At 44.0% G+C, this 22223-nt stretch overlaps 1 protein-coding gene across 3 annotated transcripts in view; it reads right to left on the reverse strand.

Annotated features, from left to right (window-relative positions):
* Positions 1 to 12432, reverse strand: part of XPO4 (exportin 4) — a 104832-nt gene extending 92400 nt beyond the window's left edge. For 2 of the 3 annotated variants that reach the window (XM_079902867.1, XM_079902869.1), the window contains exon 1: positions 12261 to 12432. In XM_079902867.1, coding sequence (XP_079758993.1) covers positions 12261 to 12329 — 69 coding nt within the window. In that variant the 5' untranslated portion in view covers positions 12330 to 12432. The remainder of the gene's footprint in view (positions 1 to 12260) is intronic. The other variant, XM_079902865.1, reaches the window with a different exon arrangement.
* Positions 12433 to 22223: the final 9791 nt, after the last annotated feature.

Consider the following 22223-nt stretch of genomic DNA (forward strand, 5'->3'; position numbering starts at 1 on the left):
GCCCCAGGTGAATTTTCTCAAGCTCAAGAATCAGTGAATGAACAATATACTTCCAAGGACAAAAAGGAAACATGCTATTCTCATCCAGTCAGTCATTACGCTAGAATTACTTTATTACCCAATATTCTGTGACAATAACTGGAACCAACTTGTTTTGCTAAAAGGATATGACAGTATTTTTTACTCTCTTACGATATCTGTGTAAAAAGTTTGCTTGATACAGTTCATTAAAGGATAAATGCTAAAGGCAGGTGTGTATACAAAGATAATTAAAAAAAGTAATTGTCTTGCTCATTCTAACTGGTGTCTATAAATCTAAAAATAAAAATGACTCACAATTAGGAAGCAAAAAATATGGTCATCTTCTGTTCATCAATATTATATGCCATTGGGACCTCCCTGGTGGCGCAGTGGTTAAGAATCCGCCTACCAATGCAGGGAACATGGGTTCGAGCCCTGGTCCGGGAAGATCCCACATGCCACGGAGCAACTGAGCCTGTGCACCACAACTACTCAGCCTACGCTCTAGAGCCCGCGAGCCACAACTACTGAGCCCACGTGCCACAACTACTGAGCCCACGCGCCTAGAGCCCGTGCTCCCCAACAAGAGAAGGCACTGCAATGAGAAGCCCGCGCACCGCAACAAAGAGTAGCCCCCACTTGCTGCAACTAGAGAAAGCCCGCGCGCAGCAACGAAGACCCAACACAGACATACATACGTACATAAATAAAATATTAAATGCCATCAATGTTTTCAAAAGTATTGTTTTGATGATTCTAAAGCAGGAAAAAGAATCAGAATAATAAGCGAAAATGTATTAAAGATTCATCTGATGTCTAGAATCAGTACTGCATTTTGAGGGTGAGAATGTAACAACCAGGAGTAGAGACAGGACCCATGAAGAGTATTTGAAACCTGGACTCAATATTTACAGAGCAGAAGATGAACGCAAAGAGATACAGTCACACTCCAGACTCGCGCAGCCCAATATGGCAGTCCCTACCCCCACTGACTATGTAAATTAATTAAAGTAAAAAATTCAGTTCCTCCTCTACACAAGGCACGTTTCAAGAGCTCAACACCTACATGTGGCTACTGGCCACCACACTGGAGAGTGCAGATATAGAAGACGCTACTCTTGAAGAAATTTAATTAATTCAACAAATATTTACAGAGTGCTTACTATAAGGTTACCTAGATTCATATGATTTGATGCGATGTTATGTGATAGATTAATGTACAAAATAACTGCTATCACTTATAGAGCACTTATTATGTATGAGGCACTATTCTAAACACTTTCCTTTTAATGTAAATGAAATCATTTAATCTACACATTAACTCCCTGGAAATAATTATTTTCCTAGTTTAGAGAAGAAGAAACAGACGCATAGAGGTTAAGTGACTTGCCAAATGTCACACAGCTAGTCACGGGGTGGAGTCAAGAGGAATGCAAACAGTCTGGCTCCAGACTCTCTATGTTCTACTGCTGCTCAATTCCTAAATGTCAACACTGCTCCATGTGTGCTGCCTAGTCTAGCAATAGGGTGATTTTTCTAACATCTTATCTGATTAGGTCACTATCATACTACTGTTGTTTTCTAATTAGTTCTCTAATTCCTGCCACAAATCCACAAAATATAGATAGACCAGCAAGATTGGGGTCAAATAATTTTATATTAAAACATGGATATATTATGGACTAGAATAAAATTTCTATTAACCTTTTCTGAAATATTTTATTTATTTGGCTGTGCCAGGTCTTAGTTGCATAGTTGCAGCACGCGGGATCTAGTTCCCTGACTATGGATCGAACCCGGGCCCCCTGCATTGGGAGCGTGGTGTCTTATTAACCACTGGACCACCAGTGAAGTCCCTCTATTAACTTTTTAAGATAAAAATTGAGAAATTTTAGCTTATACAAGCTGTTTTGGTGTACTCCCTAGCTCCCGCCAAATATATATTCACTCTCTTTTTACCATAAGAGTCACCTTAGCAGTAAAACAAATTTTAAGAATATTAATATATTCCCTTCCACCCTGGCTTTGTTCAGAGTCTCATCATCTCTTTGCAGAACAACTTAACAGCCTCCTAACTGGTCTTCCACCTCACAAATTGCTTCCCTCAGATGAGATTTTCACACTGCTGTCAGAGTGAAACCACAGAACTGACATGTCACACTACAGGGTGAGTCCAAGCTAATTATTGTGCAAATAAGACCTTACATAGCCCAGCCCCTGCCTATTTCTCTAGGCTCATCTCCCTTCCCCCTTTATTCATTTCTTTCATTCAACAAATATTACCAAGCAACTACTATGTGCAAACAAGGTCCCTAAACTAACACATATTAGCATCTAGCTAGGGAGACCAACATGCATTAATTAACCACACAAATAAATGTAAAATTCCAGATGGGGCAGGTGTTATCTAAGTATAGGACAGGTGAGTCTCACCTTTCTGAGAAGCTAAGGCAGGCTTTCCTGAGAAAGCGACTATGGGGAGACCTGAAGGATCAGGTGAGAGAGAGGAAGAGCGTTTTAGGCAGAGGGAACAGTGTATGAAAGGTTCTGTGACAGGACCAAGGACAGGAGAGGGAAGGATGGAGAAAGAACTAGTGTGGCTGATGCAGAAAAAAAGATGGGAGAAGGGTCCTCAGAAGCTGGAAATATGGGCTTCCCTGGTGGCGCAGTGGTTGAGAATCCGCCTGCCAATGCAGGGGTCACAGGTTCCATCCCTGCTCCGGGAAGATCCCACATGCCACGGAGCAACTAAGCCCGTGTGCCACAACTACTGAGCCTGCGCTCTAGAGCCCTCAAGCCACAACTACTGAGCCCGCACTCCTAGAGCCCGTGCCCTGCAACAAGAGAAGCCACCACAATGAGAAGCCCGCGCGCTGCAACGAAGAGTAGCCCCCGCTCGCCGCAACTGGAGAAAACCCGCGCACAGCAGCAAAGACCCAACACAGCCAAAAATAAATAAATAAAATAAATTTAAAAAAAAAAAAAAAAAAAGGAAGAAGCTGGAAAGATAAAAACTTATCCAAAGCCTCACAAAGGGAAAGCAGTAATAAAACTTCAGTTCAAACCTGGGTAATCTGTCTCTGGAACCCTTCCCTTACAGCATATTTCCATGCACAAATTACGAACAAATGTCCACTATGTGCCAGGCAATGTGCTAGATGCTTCAGACACAACAGTGAGTCACTGATAAACAAAAACAAACAGAATCCATGTTCCCAAGGAGCTTACAATCCAGCAGAGAAGTCAATCATATAATCAAATAAGCAGCAGAAAACTGTGGATGCCATCAATGTTACTAAAGCAAATGGCGCCATGGGAAGAGAATTTAACCTAGTTCAGAGCGGTCAGACTTTCCTGTCAAAGCAAACACCTACACTGAGATCTGAAAAATTAAATGTCAACTAGGCAAAAGAGGGAGAAGGGTGTTCTAAGCCGAGGGAATCCATGCGTGTAAGGTTCAGGAAGGAGAGAGCAGATCCAACGTGTGGACGGATGCCCAGTCTGCGCAGCCCAAGGCCAGCTTCCTCAGTGTATGACCGGGGCAGTAGCATGGGGCCCAACTCTCCGCAGGGCCCCATGCTTAATGCAATACTCTGCGCTCGCCATCCTGAAATTCTTAATCATTTTATCTCTGAACCTGTGTTTTGTAAGCGAAGCCCAATGGGACAATGGAGCGTGCATGGGAGTAGTGAGGACAGGATGGTGGCCAGGCACACGTGCACGTGTCTCGAGGCAGCCTGGGGCACCGGGTCAAGGTGGCTAGGGTGGGAGCTGGGCCCAAGCAGGCAGCAGCACCCGGACCCATGGCGAGGCCAGCTTGCATCTCCCTCCCCAGAGCCCATCCCTGAGGCACCTGCACAGACATTAACTCTCCAGCCTGAGCACTGTGACAGGAAGTCAGTAAACTTTCTCAGTAAACTACAAAACAAAAATGTACACACGGACACCACAATAAAGCATTTCAGGGAGTTATCAGAATTTTTCAAAAAGTTTGATTCTTCTCTCTGGAGACTTCCCTAGTGGCGCAGTGGTTAAGACTCTGTGCTCCCAATTCAGGGGGCCCGGGTTCAACCCCTAATCAGGGAACTAGATCCCACATGCCACAATTAAGGAGCTGGCAAGATGCAACTAAGGAGCCCACCTGCCGCAACTAAGACCCAGTGCAACCAAATAATAAACACATATTTTTTAAAAAGAATCTCTGATTTTCAAATTGCTACAGCAAAGCAAACATCTACAGGTTTAGAAATAGAAATTAAATTCAGAGATTGTCACACTCAATGGAGAAGAATGCTATTTTAACATAAAGCTCTGTATGAACCATTTATTAATGAGGAAGACAATTTTACTTTTTTCCTACAATTGAAGATACAACCACAGGATACATAAATGGGCGTTTTTAATTACATACAAATCATTAAGCTACTTGTGGTTTCTTGTATAACCTCTGCAAGTAACAATAACTGTCACAGGAACATTAAAATATTCATAAATTTACACCTAAAATTAAATTCAAACTCACATGAAACTGATTTATGTGAAGAGTTCAATCTTTTTAGAAAAAATGTTCTGCAAGAATCATGAGCTGTAAATGTACTACAATTTACACTTGTAAATAATTATCATCTTCCCTCTGAATCCACAGGTTCCACATCTGAGGATTCAACCAACTACAGATGGAAAATATTTGGGGAAAAAATTCCAGAAAGTTCCAAAAAGCAAAACTTAAATTTGGGACTTCCCTCGAGGTCCAGTGGTTAAGATTCCACACTTCCACTGCAGGGGGCACGGGTCTGATCCCTGGTCAGGGAACTAAGACCCCGCATGCCATGCGGCACAGCCAAAAAATTAAAAAACAAACAAAAAAAACTATCACATATTAGACCCACATTTCTTGAAAGTTCCATAATATTCCACTATACAGAGTACCACGTTTTATTTACCACAATTTCTTCCAAGTAGACATGCACACTGTTTCAGTTCTTTGCTACAGCAAGGTATATAGACACTACAGTAAGTGCTTTTCCCATATGCAAGTATTTCGGGAGGCTGAGTGAAGGGGCAGAAGTGGAACAGCTGGGTCAGAGGGCATGCAGACTTTCAAGGCTCCTGTAACACACCTCCAGACCATCTCCCAAACGTGCAGCCTGCTATGCGTCCACACACGCTGTCCATCTCCATACATCCACAGCCTGAAACATCGTCTCAATCACAGGTCTGTTTCTGCACTACTCTATTCCAACTTCCCATTCTTTTTCCACGCCAGCACCACAACCCTGCAATTACTGTAGCTTCTGAATACATTTCAATAACGGGTACAAACTCCCCCAAACCCTCCTTTCTTCTTTTTCTTAACGTTTTTTGTTACTGTCATGCAATATTCTTCCAGATAATATATATTTTCTAATTAATCAGTCAAGATTTTCTCCCACCTCAAAAAAGGGTGAGGAGGGAAGAGGGATTTTTACTAATATTACATTCAGTATATAGCCTAATGAGGAAGGAACTGCCACCTTAACCAGATTAACTCTTTGAATTGAGGAACACAACCTTCATTTAATTCAGATCTTCTTTTACATTCTTCAAATAAGCTGTCTAGTTTTTGTCACAAAAATGTTGTATGTTTCTTATTAAATAGTGTCCTACAGTTTATTCCTCCAGTTTTTATTCTTAACAGAATGAGATTTTTTTCCATTTTTAGGCTGACCGTTGTTGGTATAAAGGAACTCTTACAATTGGTTTATTTGCCTTATATCTGGCCACCTTACCAAACAACTATTGGTTCTAGTAATAGTCTTTTAGTTAATTTCCTTGGATTTCTTCTTTCTGAATATCACCTGCAAATTATGATCTTTTTACTTTTCTTTCCGATATTTACTTATTTGGCTGCACTGGGTCTTCGTTGCAGCATGCAGATCTTTAGTTGCGGTAGGCAGAATCTTTTTTTTTCTTTTTTGTAGTTGCAGCATGCAGGATCTTTAGTTACGGCGTGTGAACTCTTAGTTGCAACATGTGGGATCTAGTTCCCTGAAGAGGGATCGAACCCCGGGCCCCTGCATTGGGAGCACGGAGTCTTAGCCACTGGACCACCAGGGAAGTCCCTTATTTCTTTTTCTTATCTTACTGTATCAGCTAGGCCCTCCCCTTCAGAAAGTGTTGAATAATAGTTTTATTAGAACTCCCTCTTTTACTCGTAAGACTATCTCCATTTACTGGTGGTTTCAAATAATTATTTTTATCATATGTTCATCATTTCCTAATTTATTGAATTTTAATCATAAAATGCTGTTAAATTTTATCAGCTGCCTTTAGGTTATCTATGGATGATTTCAAATGTCTTTCTTCTTTGGATCACTGGTTATAGTCCAGGTAGCTGAGTTTGACACAAATCCAACTGCAAAATACAAATTTAATTAAACTGAATTTTAAATAAAAATTTCCCGTTACCTAGTTTTTTGAGAAAAAGAACTGTTAGTGCCAGTCTAATATCTAGCGCCACAGCAGAGATGAAAAGACAAGGTTGAAATAAATAAAATGCTTACACGATACAATCAATCTTTTCAATACGAAAAGTAAACTCTATAAGCAAAATTATTAATTTTATGACGTGCACTATTGATCGCACGCGCACACACACATACAAAAAGCACTATACCTTATACATAGAAGAGGCTCAGGAAACACAAAATAAATGCTCAACTAGTCCCCAAACACACTGCACTTGGTTCTCTCAGGCCTTCACACAAATATATCCCTCTACCTGGGACACCCCTATCCAACTGGAGAACTCCAATTTGTCCTTCATGTCTCCGCTTAAGGATCACCTAGGTTTTGAGAAGCCCTCTCTAGGTCCCATCTCAGCCTCAGATAGACGTCCCTCCTCTGTACTCTCACAGAGCAGCAGCATATGCTCCTATTATAACATCACCTAATACTCGCTAATAGTTTTGCCTTTCTTCCCCATTAGACTTTTGTTCTCCTTGAAAACAAGGCCTGTTTCTCCTGTCTCCTCAGCATACACAGCATCGTGCCCAGCACACGTGTACTGCAGAAATGCTGCAGAATACGTAAATCAAACAAGATGGTAGGGATTGCTCTACAGCACATTTTTGCAGATGCTTTTAAAATGTTAACCAAATTCCAAAATAAAAGCCATGAAAACCAATCATGAATCTCTCTCATCGAAGCTGCATTTAGGTTTATTAAAATCCATTCCAGCTTTAAAACAAATACATGAAATTACTTTCCTATAAAGTATCAATTAACATATGTGCTCTGCATTATTTTATATTGTCCCTGCACACACTTGTTATGGACAACCCTTTATCCAAGGGAGCCAGGGGAGCAAAACCAAGGAAATTTAAGACAATAAATAAATCACTCTTTGGATTTATGGTTCAAACAAATGCAATATTAATAACAAAAGAATACTAGGTTTCTCCATTATGGTGTCTGTAAAATCCCAACACATCCTTTATTTTATATCTATTCACATAAAGGAGAAAATGGAAATAAACTTCTTTAAAATTCATCCACAATGAAGTCAACGAAGAAAAGTGCAGGAAGATATGGATCACACCACCTCATTTATGTAAAAAAATACATTAGGGACTTCCCCGGTGGCGCAGTGGTTAAGAATCCGCCTGCCACTGCAGGGGACACCTGTTCGAGTCCTGGTCTGGGAAGATCCCACATGCCACAGAGCAACTAAGCCCGTGCACCACAACTACTGAGCCTGCGCTCTAGAGCCCGCAAGCCACAACTACTGAGCCCGTGTACCACAACTACTGAAGCCCGCGCGCCTAAAGCCCATGCTCCACAACAAGAGAAGCCGCCGCAATGAGAAGCTCTCACACCGCAAGGAAGAGTAGCCCCTGCTCGCCCCAACTAGAGAAAAGCCTGCGCACAGCAATGAGGACCCAATGCAGCCAAAAATAAATAAATTGATTGATTATTTTAAAAAAGAACATATGTGTGCTCTTATATGCTCAGAGATCTTCAAGATGGATACCCAAGGAACAGTGACCTCTGAAGAGAGGAGATGGGGGCTTAGGGAGCCTTTACTTTCCCCATATACCTTTCTGCACAGCTTGAATTTCTTACTATTCAGAAAGGCATTGATAAGATTTTTTTAAATCAAGGATAATATTTACAGTGTATCATTTATACAGAAAGCACTACATAATGTATATTGTAAAAGCATAGGAAATAAGGTCACAGTATATTCAAACTTAATACAGATTGCTTAGGAAAGGGGACTGAGAGTGGGGAAAGGAGGGAACACTTGTTATTCTGTACATTGTGCGTTGTTGATGTACTTTAAAATAACATGTTCCAGTATTACTGTCATAATTTGTAAATGACATAAAATGTATCAGCAACACCGAATTCTCAGGTCTGTAACTGTAACCTGCTATAAGTTCTTACAGTCACTCTCACTGCTGAGAACGTCAGCACAGAAGTGTGGTCCACTTTACTTACTCTGTATGTATTTAATATCCTCTCAAAAACGCATGGTTAGGTATCTTCAGCAGAAGCCAACAACTGGAATCTTTTTGGAACAGAAAATTTCAAGACCTATTTAAACAACGCTCCATTTGCACACTGTTTTCAGAATAGATGGCGTCACGTGCATACTGTTACTAATTTACAAAAGCCCTTCCTCATTCTAGTTTGTTCACCTTCAAATTTATTTTCCAGCAAGTAACCTCACTGTCTTGAATCAGAAGACTAAGCAGTATTCACAAACATGTACAGAAAATACTCCCTATTACTACTTTGGGGGTGGGGGGCGGGGAATCAGGCTTTATGTTGAGACCTACATCTCTAAATCCCATAAACATCTTTTTTACTCTGAAGGTCTAATATACTACTTTATTGGCAGCTTATCCAATAACCTAAAGAGGAAAGAATATAGGTGTTCACAGTGAAGCAACTGCAATAACCAAAAACACATTTTGAAATTTCCCATCAAGCAATAAAATTTAACATTTATAGTATTATAATATGACTTTGAGAAGTAACATGGTTGAGTAAGTAAATTTTAAAAGAGTTCTGAAATGGGAGTCTGGTGATCTAGGTTCTGGATCACTCTTATCACAAATTTGTTCTGTGACCTACCTTTGGCAAGTCACTTCTACATCTTTGAACCTCAGTTTCCCCATCCGTAGAATGGAAGGCAAAACACTTAAACTAGATTTTTTTTTCAGGGTCTCTATTTCCTGAGAGAGGCTGATAAAAGCTATAAACCCTATTACCAAAAATGTTATGTCTGCACCCAAAAACTTACTTACAATTTCCTTCTAATACCCATCGTGAACTCCCTAAGACCTCTGCATGAAAAGATCTCCTGAGATTGTTTTACACACTAAAACTCCAAGCTGATTTTCATGAAAGAAATATATGGACTACCAAATGGAAAAATTAAGCAAACATAATTGTGAAAGACATCACTAATTACTTTGAATCCCAAAACATATTAACAGCTAAAATACACAGCAGTTTTATACAAACAAGATTTCCTCAAGGACTTCCCTGGCGGTCCAGTGGTTAGGATTCCACGCTTCCACTGCAGGGGGCACGGGTTTGATCCCTGGCCGGGGAACTAGGGTCTCACAAGCCGCGTGGCGTGGCCAAAAAAAAAAAAAGAAAAAAAAAATTTCCTTAGAGGGATATCCATCCGACCCACAGACCCGATAAATGCTACGATCACCTGTTTTTTTTTTTTTAATCTTCTAATGCTAAGTAACTGAAGGAGATTTGACAATCTTAGCTATCCTCAAATTAATGAATCTACCTGCTTTCTAGTCCCACTACCCCACAGGCCAAGAACCACAGGCTGATAACAGACAAAGCTGAGCTGGAGTCCCCACTCTGCTACTTGCCTTGAAAATCCAGGTAAATTACTTAGCATCTACACGTTTCAGTCCCTTAGTCCAGAAAATGGAAATGAAAGTAATAACTACCAGAGTCACTGATGATTAAATACGGTAATATATGCAAAGTGCTTGCATAGTGCCTCACACACGGTAAGCACCCAATAAAATGTGAGCTATTATTGTTAATTATAATAAAATGGAATGCAGCTTTCATACTGAGAAATCATGCAGTAAGCGCTACTCTTCCACATTTTTAAATAGTAAGTGGACACTTCCAAAAAGGAATTTCCTTTTTTTTTTTTTTTTCCAGCCGTGCTTCGAGGCTTGTGAGATCCTAGTTCCCTGACCAGGGATGGAACTCGGGCCCCCTGCAGTGGAAGCATGGAGTCCTAACCAATGGACCGCCAGGGAATTCCCAGGAATTTCCAATTTTTAATAACATTTTTTTCAATACTCTTATGGAAAGATTTAAAAGTACGTAAATGGATACCTATACAACACATATGAGAAGTGGTAAGGTAGAGTAGAAAGAGAGCGAGTATTAGAGCCAGACAGATGCGAGTTCTAGACCTAATTCAGCCACTTAGTAATTACATAACCTGGGCCACCTTAAGCTCTCTCTCAACCTTGTAAGGCGGCTGCAAGGATTAACAAAGTGTGTAAAGCATCAAGCACAGCATCTGGCAGGCAATGTGCACTCAATTAACAGTATTTATTCCGATTCTTCTCAGCTACTCCCTTATAGGTGATAAAACTAGCTTTGCCAGGGAAGACAGAAGGTCCTAGCAAGCACAAATGCTAATTAACACTCAGGCCAGGGGGCTTCCCTGGTGGCGCAGTGGTTGAGGGTCCACCTGCCGACGCAGGGGACGCGGGTTCGTGCCCCGGTCCGGGAAGATCCCACATGCCGCGGAGCGGCTGGGCCCGTGAGCCATGGCCGCTGAGCCCGCGCGTCCGGAGCCTGTTCTCAGCAACGGGAGAGGCCACAACAACGCGTACCGCAAAAAAAAAAAAAAAAAATACTCAGGCCAATGATGAAGGGCACATTTTTACCTTATCGACCTTAGAACTAAAGCAGTGTTTTGGGGGTCACATACTCCTTCCAAAGTCTAATGAAAATGGGGCCTCTAGCTCCTAGAAATTTTTCAGATATTTCAGGAAACGCTGTAAGTCAGAGATTTTAAAAACTTTGTATTTAGGGGGAATAGTAGCTAGTTTTTTCTGGACTTAACTTGGAAGAGTCTGAAAACGTTCTCTAAGTCAGTTTTTGTGACAAAACGATGCACCTAACTTCGCTCATAATGCAGCAAGTAAATCCTGCTTTTAATTAGGCTTCTCAGTTTCATGAGCTAAATTTCACGAGCTACCTGGTGTTGTGTGTGAAAACAAAACTTGAGAAAAGGAACTACAAACTATGCTAGAATTAGTTCAAATATTTTAAACTATGATGCTTGAACACATAACCCAAACACCGAACCAAAAGGGGAAAAAAGGTGCAAAAAGGTAACGAAGTTGGCTACATTCAATTCTTAGAAAGGCTGTGTCAATTCAAGAAAGCAAATAAGCCTCTAGCTTCCAAAGAGATCTACAAGCACGGAAGTCATGATTTACAAAAAACAAAACTGAGCCAGCAAATACAGTTTACTGAGTAACTAAATATGGTTTATCCTTACTTCTACTCCCTGCGTGGAAGGCTTCAACTCCTCGAGTAGGTAAATAACCTACTCACTAAATTGCTCTGTTCACTGTACTGTAAGGGGAAGAAAGAAGTCAACGAGGACCGTAGACCCAACTCTTCTCAACGCGCGACCCGCACAGAGCTCAGTACTAGACAAAGTTTTGCCCCAATGACCTTGGTCCCTAAGATTCCCCTCCCTCCCGCCCGCCCGCCCGCCGGTCCTTCCACGTGCGGCCGACTGCGGTTGCCCAGCCGTGGCTGCAGGCCGGAGAAAGCACTCGCGGACCCGAAGGCACGAGGGGAACGAACGCTGCTAACAGCACCGGGGCCGGGCCAGCCCTCGGCCAGCACCCACCCCCCAGCGGCGCGCACAAGCCCCCGACCTCGCGCCCGCCTCTCCCCGACCCCGCGCGGGAGGGCTGGGGCGCAAGAAGCCCTTTTCCTTCGGCTCACCACTCCGCTGCGCGGCGGGGGCGCCGGACACCCAGGGAAGGGACAGTCCGGCCAGGGGCACGGAGGCAGGCGCACAGCCGGAGGGAGAGTCCTGCGCCACGCCAGCCGCCCCCTCCAGCCCCGGGCTCCCGGGAGGCCGCGGCCGGCCGCCAGCCCGGCGGGCGCCAAGGCCGAGCGCAGCAGGGCCGCCGGAGGCAGCAGACGCGGGGTGCGGGGACGCGGCCACTCACCATCAGAACTTTGGCCGCGTTCTCCAGCTGAGCGATCACTTCTGGGGGCCCCAGCGCCGCCGCCATCATGGTCTCTCTTCAATGACGCGCCATGCGCTGCATTCTGGGAGCGGGCGCCCGGCCGGCCAATCGCGCGGCGTCCCGGGCTCGCGCGCTCCCGCCGGAGCCGTCGCCGCCGCCGACGTCGACGCGGGGTCGCGGGGTTAGGGCTGCGGGCGCGCGACGGGGTGCTCCCCTGCCCGGGGCCGGTCCCCGCCTGCCCGCTTGCCCGCCCGCCGCCCGCCGCCCGACCCGGGGCGCCTCCGGCCCGAACGTGTCCTCTGCGGCCGCGTTCCATCCGGGGCAGGGCGACCTGCGGGACTAGAAGTGCCTGCGACCCCGCGGAGCGCGCGTCCTCCCCGCTCGCGTCCCCCCCCCCCCCCTCACACAGCCCCGAGCTGCGGGCACCGGACGGGGACGAGGCCGGAGCCCCCTCGGCGGGCAGCCTAGCTTCCGGAGTCGGTGGAGCGCGCCGCCCCCGCTGTGCCGTGTGGGGACCTCGCAGCAGCGATGTTCGGTGTGGAGCCTGGAGGGAAGGTCCGTTAGGGGACCTCGGAACCCACCCTTCCTCCCCTCACTGTTTCAGCGCCCACAGCAGCTCCAACTGCTGGAAACCTTGTTCTGTCCTGAGCTGACACCTACTTACGCGTAGGTTTCTAGCTCTTGGTGCTGTTCTGCTTCTTGGGGCTGCACAGAAAGTCACGTTCATTTCGGTGTCCGTTAAGTTTCCTCTGTTAACGTCTTCCTTTATCTCTTCTTTCAGCGGTAAATAAGCCATACTTTGGGGTTTTCCCTTTTTTATGTCCCTGCAACAGAATTGCATTATTAGCTCCATTGAAAAACGGGTTTCTTATATTGGGCATCTCTACAACTTGAAGTTGAGGAAGTGAATTAACAAGGCTTTTATTGCTTGAGAAACGAAGTACCTTTTATTTCGTTACAAAAGGGCAGAGTGCAGTGAATGGCCTTTTTTACTTTAAGAATTGTGTGAAACTAGGTGGTTAACATGTAGTAGGCATTCAATAAATACTTCACTAAGTACAGACGTCTGGACTTAACGATTTTTCGACTTCTTGATGGTGTGAAAGCGTTACATATTCATTGGAAGCCGTGCTTCGATTTTTGATCTCTTCCGGGGCTGCGATGTGCGGTCCCGATGCGCTGTCCGATATACCCTCGTGGGGCACAGAGCCCAGTCAGCCGCACAATCACGAGGGTGAACCACTGGTACCGTTAAGACCATTCTGGTTTTTACTTTCAGTACGGTGTTCAACAAACTACATGAGACAGTCAACACTTTATTCTAAAACAGGCTCTGTGTCAGATGATTTTGCCCAACTGTAGGCTAATATTAAGTGTTCTAACCACGTTTAAGGCAGGGGAGGCTAAGCTGTGATGTTTGGTAGGTTCGATGTATTAAAAGCATTTTCACCTTAGGATGTTTTCAACTTACGATGGGTTTATTGGGACATAATCCCATCCTAAGTCAAGGAAGATCTTTATAAAGCAACCTACAAAAGATTACAAAATGTCTCTACCCACTACAAATAGTAATTACGGCAGTTCCATGATATATCTGCAAAAGTGTAGACAAATGAGTATTTGTGACATTAAATGTTTGAGGCTTATGATGCTTCAGATTGGGCCCTGTGTTCCAAAGCATTTGTTTTGTGCAATTACATAAGAACTTTACATCTAGACACTCTTTAAGAAAGAGGAAGAAGGAAAAGTATTAAATGTGAGAATGAGTATGCTTCCTATCAAATTAGCATTTTGAAGTTACATCTCCCATAATGGAGCCATGAATTTTAGGGCAGAGTTGTAGAATTTCACTGTTGGAAGATTCTAGAATTTGCCCACTAATTTAACCTCCCCTCCAATGCCTGACTCTTGTTATTTCTTGGTTTACTATGCAACAGTAGCGCTCTCCTGGGGGTGCGGGACGGGGTAAGGAGTAGTAGTCCAGCCTAGCCACAGGCTCTTCATATCCTGAAGTAGAAGGGAAGAAAGTTGCGCAAATTCCAATAATTTCTCACTAGACACAAAAGAGAAATATTTATGGCCTAAGAATCTGCTCGAAATGTTCCTGGAATCAAAAACATTTCACAGATATTACATCCCCTGTACTTTTAGGGTATGCCTTTAACACCTATGATGTCATGGGGTGCAAAATTATTCCTACTTATTCTTAACCAAAAGTGATTAGTTGAGTATATTATATATTTCTCCTTGGAAACATAGGTTTGGTGTGGGTTTGTTTGTTTTTGTCAAGTCATAAACATCTTGTCAACATAAACATATTGATGAAATACTTTAGAGCAGCAGTTCTCAAAGTGTGGCCTGGGGACACTTGTTAAGTCCCAGAATACCTAGTAGGTCCCTAAGATCCTATCAGAGGGTCTTGGGTCAAAAGAATTTTCATATGGCTATCATCCTATCAGTAATTACTTTAAATTGACATAGACAAATCAAAAGACATAGACTGGGGGCTTCCCTGGTGGCGCAGTGGTTAAGAATCTGCCCGCCAGTGCAGGGGACAGGGGTTCAAGCCCTGGTCCGGGAAGATCCCACATGCCGCGGAGCAACTAAGCCCATGCACTACAACTACTGAGCCTGCGCTCTAGAGCCCACGAGCCACAGCTACTGAGCCCGCGTGCCACACTGCTGAGGCCTGCGCGGCTAGAGCCCGTGCTCCACAACAGGAGAGGCCACTGCAATGAGAAGCCCACGCACCACAACAAAGAGTAGCCCCTACTCACCGCAACCAGAGAAAGCCCACGCGCAGTAACGAAGACCCAACGCAGCCAAAAATAAACATAAAATAAACACATTTATTTTAAAAAACTTTAAAAATAGACATAGATTGGCTAAAGGGATAAAAAACAGGATCGAACTATATGCTCCCTCTTACCACTTCTATTCAACATACTAATGGATGTGCTACCCAGAGCAATTAGGCATGATAAAGAAATAAAAGGCAACCAAATTGGAAAGGAAGAAATAAAATTATCTCTGTGCACAGATGATGTGATCATATATATAGAAAATCCTAAAGACTCCACAAAAATCTGTTAGAACTAATAAATGAATTCAGCAAAGTTGCAAGATACAAAATCAATTTTAAAAAATCAGTTGCATTTTTATATACCAACAACGAACCATCAGAAAAGGAAATTAAGAAAATAATTTCATGCAAATCAAAACTACAGTGAGGCCCTTACATGAATATAGATGAATTATGCAACAGAGTGCGAGATTATTCTATTTTACTTGAGAGACTCCATAGAAGAACAAAATCTCTCTTTTAGAAGGCATCTCTAAAGCCCAAATTAGATGAGAACACTTAATAATTCCTTTTGATATAGAAGACACCTGATCTAAAAGTGTTAAGGGATCTTATAACCCAAAGTTCTGAAACCTTTCAAGGTAGCAGTATAGAACCGAAAGTATTATGGTATCAAATTATAGGAACTTAATATATTTCCCCAGAAACAGAAACATGAGACCAAAAGGGAAATATGTCTTTAAAATAGTTCTCTTGTACATAAAGTGTATTTCTGCACATATGATATGTCTGTGAAATGTTACTCTTTGGAGTTCTTAAATACTAAATACTTGATTAATATAGCACAGTGTTGATGTGTGTATATCGAAGTAATTGCAAAACGTAGTCTGTGGCTTTATCCCTCCTGCTCTCACAACCTATCATCTTGAAATTTATTTCTGAACCACTTTACTTTTACAACATGAAATCAAGACTTTCTCATGCTGTTGAACCCTATTCAGCAGGGTGGCACCATAATTATAGAGTCTATTTTTCTTTTTCTTTCTTTTTAAAATTTATATGATATGTAAAATCTTAGCAACTCTCCTATTAAGTAAAATGCTTCTAATCAATAACCAAGTACAATACGCCACCTTCCTCATAAAGCTCAACATTATAAGACATCCGTCCCATTACAATTTTTTGAGATGGTGATAAAGACCTCTGTTTTTCCAGACAAATCTCTGGAATTGTCCCTACGACCCAACAACCTAAAGACATGAGTTGTTCACAGATTCCCAAAGGCTTTAACCGAGCCTCCTGCTGCTGGGAGTCCTCCTGACGCCCTGGCCAGAGACTCCAGCTAAGGAGTGACCATCTGAAAGGCTGCCATACCGTTCAAGAGAGCATGATGTCATTGCACGGGAAGGCCACCGAAGAGCAGGGGCTTCCGGGCCCGGAAGATGGAAACTGCGGGCGCCTCGGGGCAAGACTGAGAAGGTGTCATGGAGAGGTGGCAGCAGGGGTGCTGCTGGCCGTCAGGGTCAGAGCCCGGGGCCCCGGCAGAGCTGAGGGTGGAGGCAGCAAGGGGATCGCAGCGGGGCCAAGGTCCCCTCAAGCAGGCCTGATGGGGCTCTTAAATGACTTCAGAGGGCTGACATCCAAGGACAACATGGCCCGGCTTCTGCTGTGAGTCCCCAGGAACTGGGCCAGGAGGAGGCCCCCCAGGGACGGGGTTGGTTTGTCTCAACAGCAATTGCGACTCTGTCCCTGCCCCTGCCACAGGGGCTCGAGCGCTGCTACCCAGGAACCGACAGTGACGCCTGGGCTGGTTTTGACAGAACAAGGGCTGGTGGAGGCTATCCCTGCTGGATGTCCCTGGGAATAATCACTAGGCCCCCAAGAGAGGGTCTGGGGCTTTGTCAGCAGAGCTCTGCTTTGTTCTTCACATTTGAAGCCAACGGGTAATTTGAGAAAGTGGGGATTTAATTTATAAATGTCTTGAAGCAGCTTCTGTTCATGTTCTTGATGTGTTTGGCCTTGTCCTCTGACCCGCAGGAGCTCTGGGCCTGGGGGCAGAGGTGTCCTGCCATCTCCACCCAGCTGTCTTCTCACTTTGAGCCCTGAGAGCATCCTCCAACCAGACACAGGTGCCATTAACACTGGCACTTGGACCCTCTGACCTGAGGGTTTTTTTTTTGTTTTTTTTTTTTTGAGGACTTTCATAGGCAGTATTTTGTATGAACCTGACAATGCCTTATAAAGTAAGCAGAATTTAGCTCCTTTATATAGATGAAGAAACAAGTTTAGAAAGGACAAGTTATTAATTAGTGGAGTTAGGAAGGAACTGGACTTTTAATTTTATTTATTTATTTATTTATTTATTTATGGCTCTGTTGGGTCTTCGTTTCTGTGTGAGGGCTTTCTCTAGTTGTGGCGAGCAGGGGCCACTCTTCATCGCGGTGCGTGGGCCTCTCACTGTCGTGGCCTCTCTTGTTGTGGAGCACACGCTCCAGACGCGCAGGCTCAGTAGTTGTGGCTCACGGGCCTAGTTGCTCCGCGGCATGTGGGATCTTCCCGGGCCAGGGCTTGAACCCGTGTCCCCTGCATTGGCAGGCAGATTCTCAACCACTGCGCCACCAGGGAAGCCCTGACCTGAGTATTATGTGTCATTATTGATGGCAACTTTCAATATTTTGCCAAACATTCCAAAATATTCTGGTCTTTTTAAAGCCTCTGGTCTCATTTTTATCCTCCTCAGTTCTTCCTGGGAGGATGGGCTCTCCCTGCAGGGTCTTCTGGATCCATCCCTCTACCTGCTGGACAAAGCCCTGTGTCATCAGCGTGGACCTGATGCCAGCAAAACAGGTAAACCCGGCAGCCACGGGGGGCGAGGGGCCTGCCTCACAGAGGCCCAGAAGGAGCGCTGTTAACTCCTTTCCCGACCTGACAGCTCAGCCAGCAGCCTGCTCAGTGGGGCCGTCAGTACTTGTTAGGAGTGTGAAGGAGGGCTTCCCTGGTGACGCAGTGGTTGCGAATCTGCCTGCCAATGCAGGGGACACGGGTTCGAGCCCTGGTCCGGGAAGATCCCACATGTTGCGGAGCAACTAAGCCCGTGAGCCACAACTACTGAGCCTGTGCTCTAGAGCCCGCGAGCCACAACTACTGAGCCCGTGTGCCACAACTACTGAAGCCTGCGCACCTAGAGCCCGTGCTCCTCAAGAGGAGCCACCGCAATGAGAAGCCCGCGCACCGCAACAAAGAGTAGCCCCCGCACCGCAACCAGAGAAAGCCCGCGCACAGCAATGAAGACCCAACACAGCCAAAAATAAATAAATAAAATAAATAAATTTATATTTAGAAAAAAGACCGTGCAGGATCCAAAACGAAACTTTGAGAACCGCCGCACTGGTGAATGCAGCCATCTGGAAGCGCGTCCTCCGGTTTGTCTGGTTGGAAGGAACACAGCATTTGGCAAGTGCTGCTTGCTTGCTTTTCTAACAACCTTGGCCAGTCTGGTCCCACGGTCCCCACGACTGCCACCCTCAGCTGGAGCCGCATCCCTGCCTCCTGTGATGACTGCGGTCCTGTGTACCCTCCAACAAAGTGCAAGCCCACCCCTTCTCAAAGACGGCCCCCGCCGGCTCGCCCGACTGTGTCCCCGCACTGTTTACGTAAAAGGAAAAGTCATGTTTCAGGTAAAACTCTGTTCTTTCCGTAGCCTTAAAATAATCTTCTCTCCGAGTCTGAGGAAAGTAATGACTAGAGAACTTATTCACTGAATCAGCTAATCCCATCTGCTTCATACTGTTCGTCCTGCAAAAAACTTGTGACAAATTTATGTAGAGACTCCCATGGCTTTTAAAACATTCAAGTTTCCATTTGAAGGGTTCAACATGTGCCAGGTGGCGCTCAGTGGACACACTGAACACAGTGCTGTCCGACATATTTCTGTTGACTCAATGTGTGATGCACAAATAGTAGGTACCCACAGTGTTTCAAGAACAGAGTAAGCCACGCCATTCCAGGGTCCCCTGACAATTGTCTAGTTTTTAAATTGTGGGGAGGAGGGAAGGGGAAGGACACATAATGCAGATTTGCCTTAACATAGAAATCTGCACAGTATTTATCACTTCTAAGTGACTGTGTAGGTTCAACAGCACCTTCCCAGCATATATAGATATAAAAAGAAATAAAGAAAACATTGCATGGATAAACAACAAGGCCCTACTATATAGCACAGGGAACTATATCCAATCTCCTGAGATAAACCATAATGGAAAAGAATATTTTAAAAAATGTATATATATGTATAACTGAGTCACTTCGTTGTACAGCAGAAATTAGCACAACACTGTAATCAGCTATACTTCAATTTTTTAAAAATGTGAAAAGAAAACACTGCAATTTGCGGGTGGTTTAATAATAATCCCTACTTTCCTCTCCACGGAAAGGGCATGCCAAGACATCTTGTGAGCCCTCAAGGTGAGCACAAATCTCAATTGCAAAAGCATCCGGCTCCCTCTGCTGTCTGTTGGTTGAACTTGGAACTCAGAGAACCTATGGTACCTTTGGGACTAAAACTCCGTATAGAATTCAGGATAAATTATTAGTGGAGTAGGCACCGGCGAGTCTACTCTGTATGTATATTCCAGAGTAAAGGAAATCAAACCACCAAACACATTTGCACAAGAGCATTTCTATATATATTCTTACTATTATATTCAATAGTATCTCTGTTTTTGTTTCAGCTGTGATCATATAACCTCTTATTGCGAAGAAATGACTTGCAACATTTATTTATATCTATTTAGTACAAATTACATGGGCCAGAAGAGAAACATGAAAAAAAAATCTGCTCAACAAAATTCAGATGATCTCTGGAAGTTATTTGTGGAAGATCAGAGCAGAGTAGCCAAACCCACCTATGGAGTTCTAAAGCCTCTAGGTGTGAAGCCCCACTTATCCAAACAACTGGCCACTTCAATAGAAAATCCCCAAGCTGCCGAGATGATGCCCTGGGGCCACCTCTGCCTTGAACTGAAGCCTTCATCTTCAGTTCATCAGCTCTTTAAGGTCACAATTCTGGGGGAAAAACAACTAATTTAATTAGGAAGAAAACCTGCAGCTGTATTTAGGGCAACAATTTTATTTTCTTTCCCTAGCTTCAAACTATTTTTCATTCCAAGTACTAAAGCCTTCTTGAAATCATCAAGGTGGATTCTAGTTATTTCTCCTTAATTAAAGTAAATAATAATTTAAAAAATACTCATAGATCCACTTATAAAGTGCATTATCTTAGTTTCTATATTGTTCCTCTGTTAATACCTATATACCTGGTGTATTTCACCTACATTATTTTACTAGTTCCTAAGGACCCTAGATTAATTGGAAAAGACAGGTTTATTTGGAAAAAGGAATCCTTTATATTTTTATACAACAATCACTCTTTGGGTAAAAAAAGTGAAGTGATCCAAGAAAAAGCAACTCTATGGGAACAACCTTTTCTTGAAGTCCAGATCATAGCTGACATGTGACTGTTTGGGACTCTGTGGGGCCTTCCCAGGACAGAGAGACACACACACACACACACACACACACCCACACACCACACACACACCCACTCCCCCATCCCCGCTATGCCCTCCACCTGCCTCTTGTCTATAGAGAAAACTTTGCCTCATAGGTCTTCCCCGAGTTCCAAAGAGTAAATTAATCAGAGAAGTGAGAAAATGCAGAAAGAAAGGAAAACAGTCAAGCAAGACAAAACGATAATAGTTTAGCCATTAAACAAAGTCAAGGACCTTTAGTTCCTCCTCCAGGGCTGTAGATCATATTCTGAGCCATGTCCTTTGAGCTCGTTTGCAGATACTAAAACCCCCTCCGGGTGGGAGAAGTTAACTGCGTGCTGCCCACAAGCACGGAGACCCCAGACCAATTGGAACCAGAAGGTTGATGATGTTGACCCCCAATTACCTCACCACCAACCAATGAGAAGCACGTCCACGAGCTGATCACGCCCTCCACAAGCCCCCTCCCTCCCCCTGTCTTTAAAAGGCCTTCCCTGAAAGCCATCGGGGAGTTTGGGTCTTTTGAGCGTTGAGCTGCCTGTTCTCCTTGCTTGGGGCCTGCAGTTAAACACAATAAACGCTGCCCTTTCCTCACCACAACCTGGGGGCAGTGGGTTGGCTTTATCGCGCTGGGGCAAGCACACCCAAGTTTGTTTTCGTCACACCTGTGCTGCAGGTTAGCTATCTGGACTAACTAGTAATATAATAAAAGGAAACCTACATGAGTCTTCAGAACTCCACTCCTCACGTGAACTCAGGGGGCTGCCAGCCAGTAAATGGAGGCCTCAGCAGTGCGACACCAAAGCCCTTCCAGACCAACCAGGATGCGGAACAAGGTCTCACGTGGAGAAGTGAAGGACAGTCAGCAAAGGTCAGCCGTGAATATCAGAAAACCTGGATAAGAAAATGTCACACAGCATCGATTTCTTCCTCAGACTTGGAGAAAAACAGTCCCCTGTTACGAGAAAATCAATCAGCAGAAGTGACTTCTGCGGTGCCCACAGTCATGGATTGTCCGAGACAAACGTTTTAAGGTTTCTTTTATGAGGTAGGGAGAGTCTTCTCTTTTTATTTTTTCTCAAATAACCATTTTAACCTAGAAGCTATGAGGGAAAAGCTCAAGATTAGTTTTCTGAGTCTAGCAGGTAAACACCTAATTTTAAAAAATGGATCTGACCTACTGAAGTTTAGAGGAGGAGAAGGTTCCAGTTAGCACGACAACCTTTCCCCTGATTGGGTGTTTCAAAATAATTAACACATTAATGTTGTAGAGACACCTAGAAAGCGGTGACATTTCAAAAGCTTAAAGATGTTCACAAAGGACAGTCATGGAAAGAATAAATATAAATGACCAAAAAAGATACAAAAAAGCGTTTAAAGAAACTAACATTCTAACAACTGCTATTTTTTCCTATCAAATTGACACGTATTTAAAGCTAATGCCCCGACTTTGCACAGAGGTAAGGCAGAGCAGGTCTGTGTCAGCTCGGCCCCTGAAGCCCTTACTGGGGGTGGGGTGGGGGGATGTGGATTCGGGCGCTTTTGTGGCCTCATCTCTAGGATTAAGTTCGTTAAGAAACACAAAGCTTA

The sequence above is a fragment of the Stenella coeruleoalba genome (genome assembly GCF_951394435.1).
Source record: "Stenella coeruleoalba genome assembly, chromosome: 18".
In the NCBI taxonomy this organism is placed as follows: domain Eukaryota; kingdom Metazoa; phylum Chordata; class Mammalia; order Artiodactyla; family Delphinidae; genus Stenella; species Stenella coeruleoalba.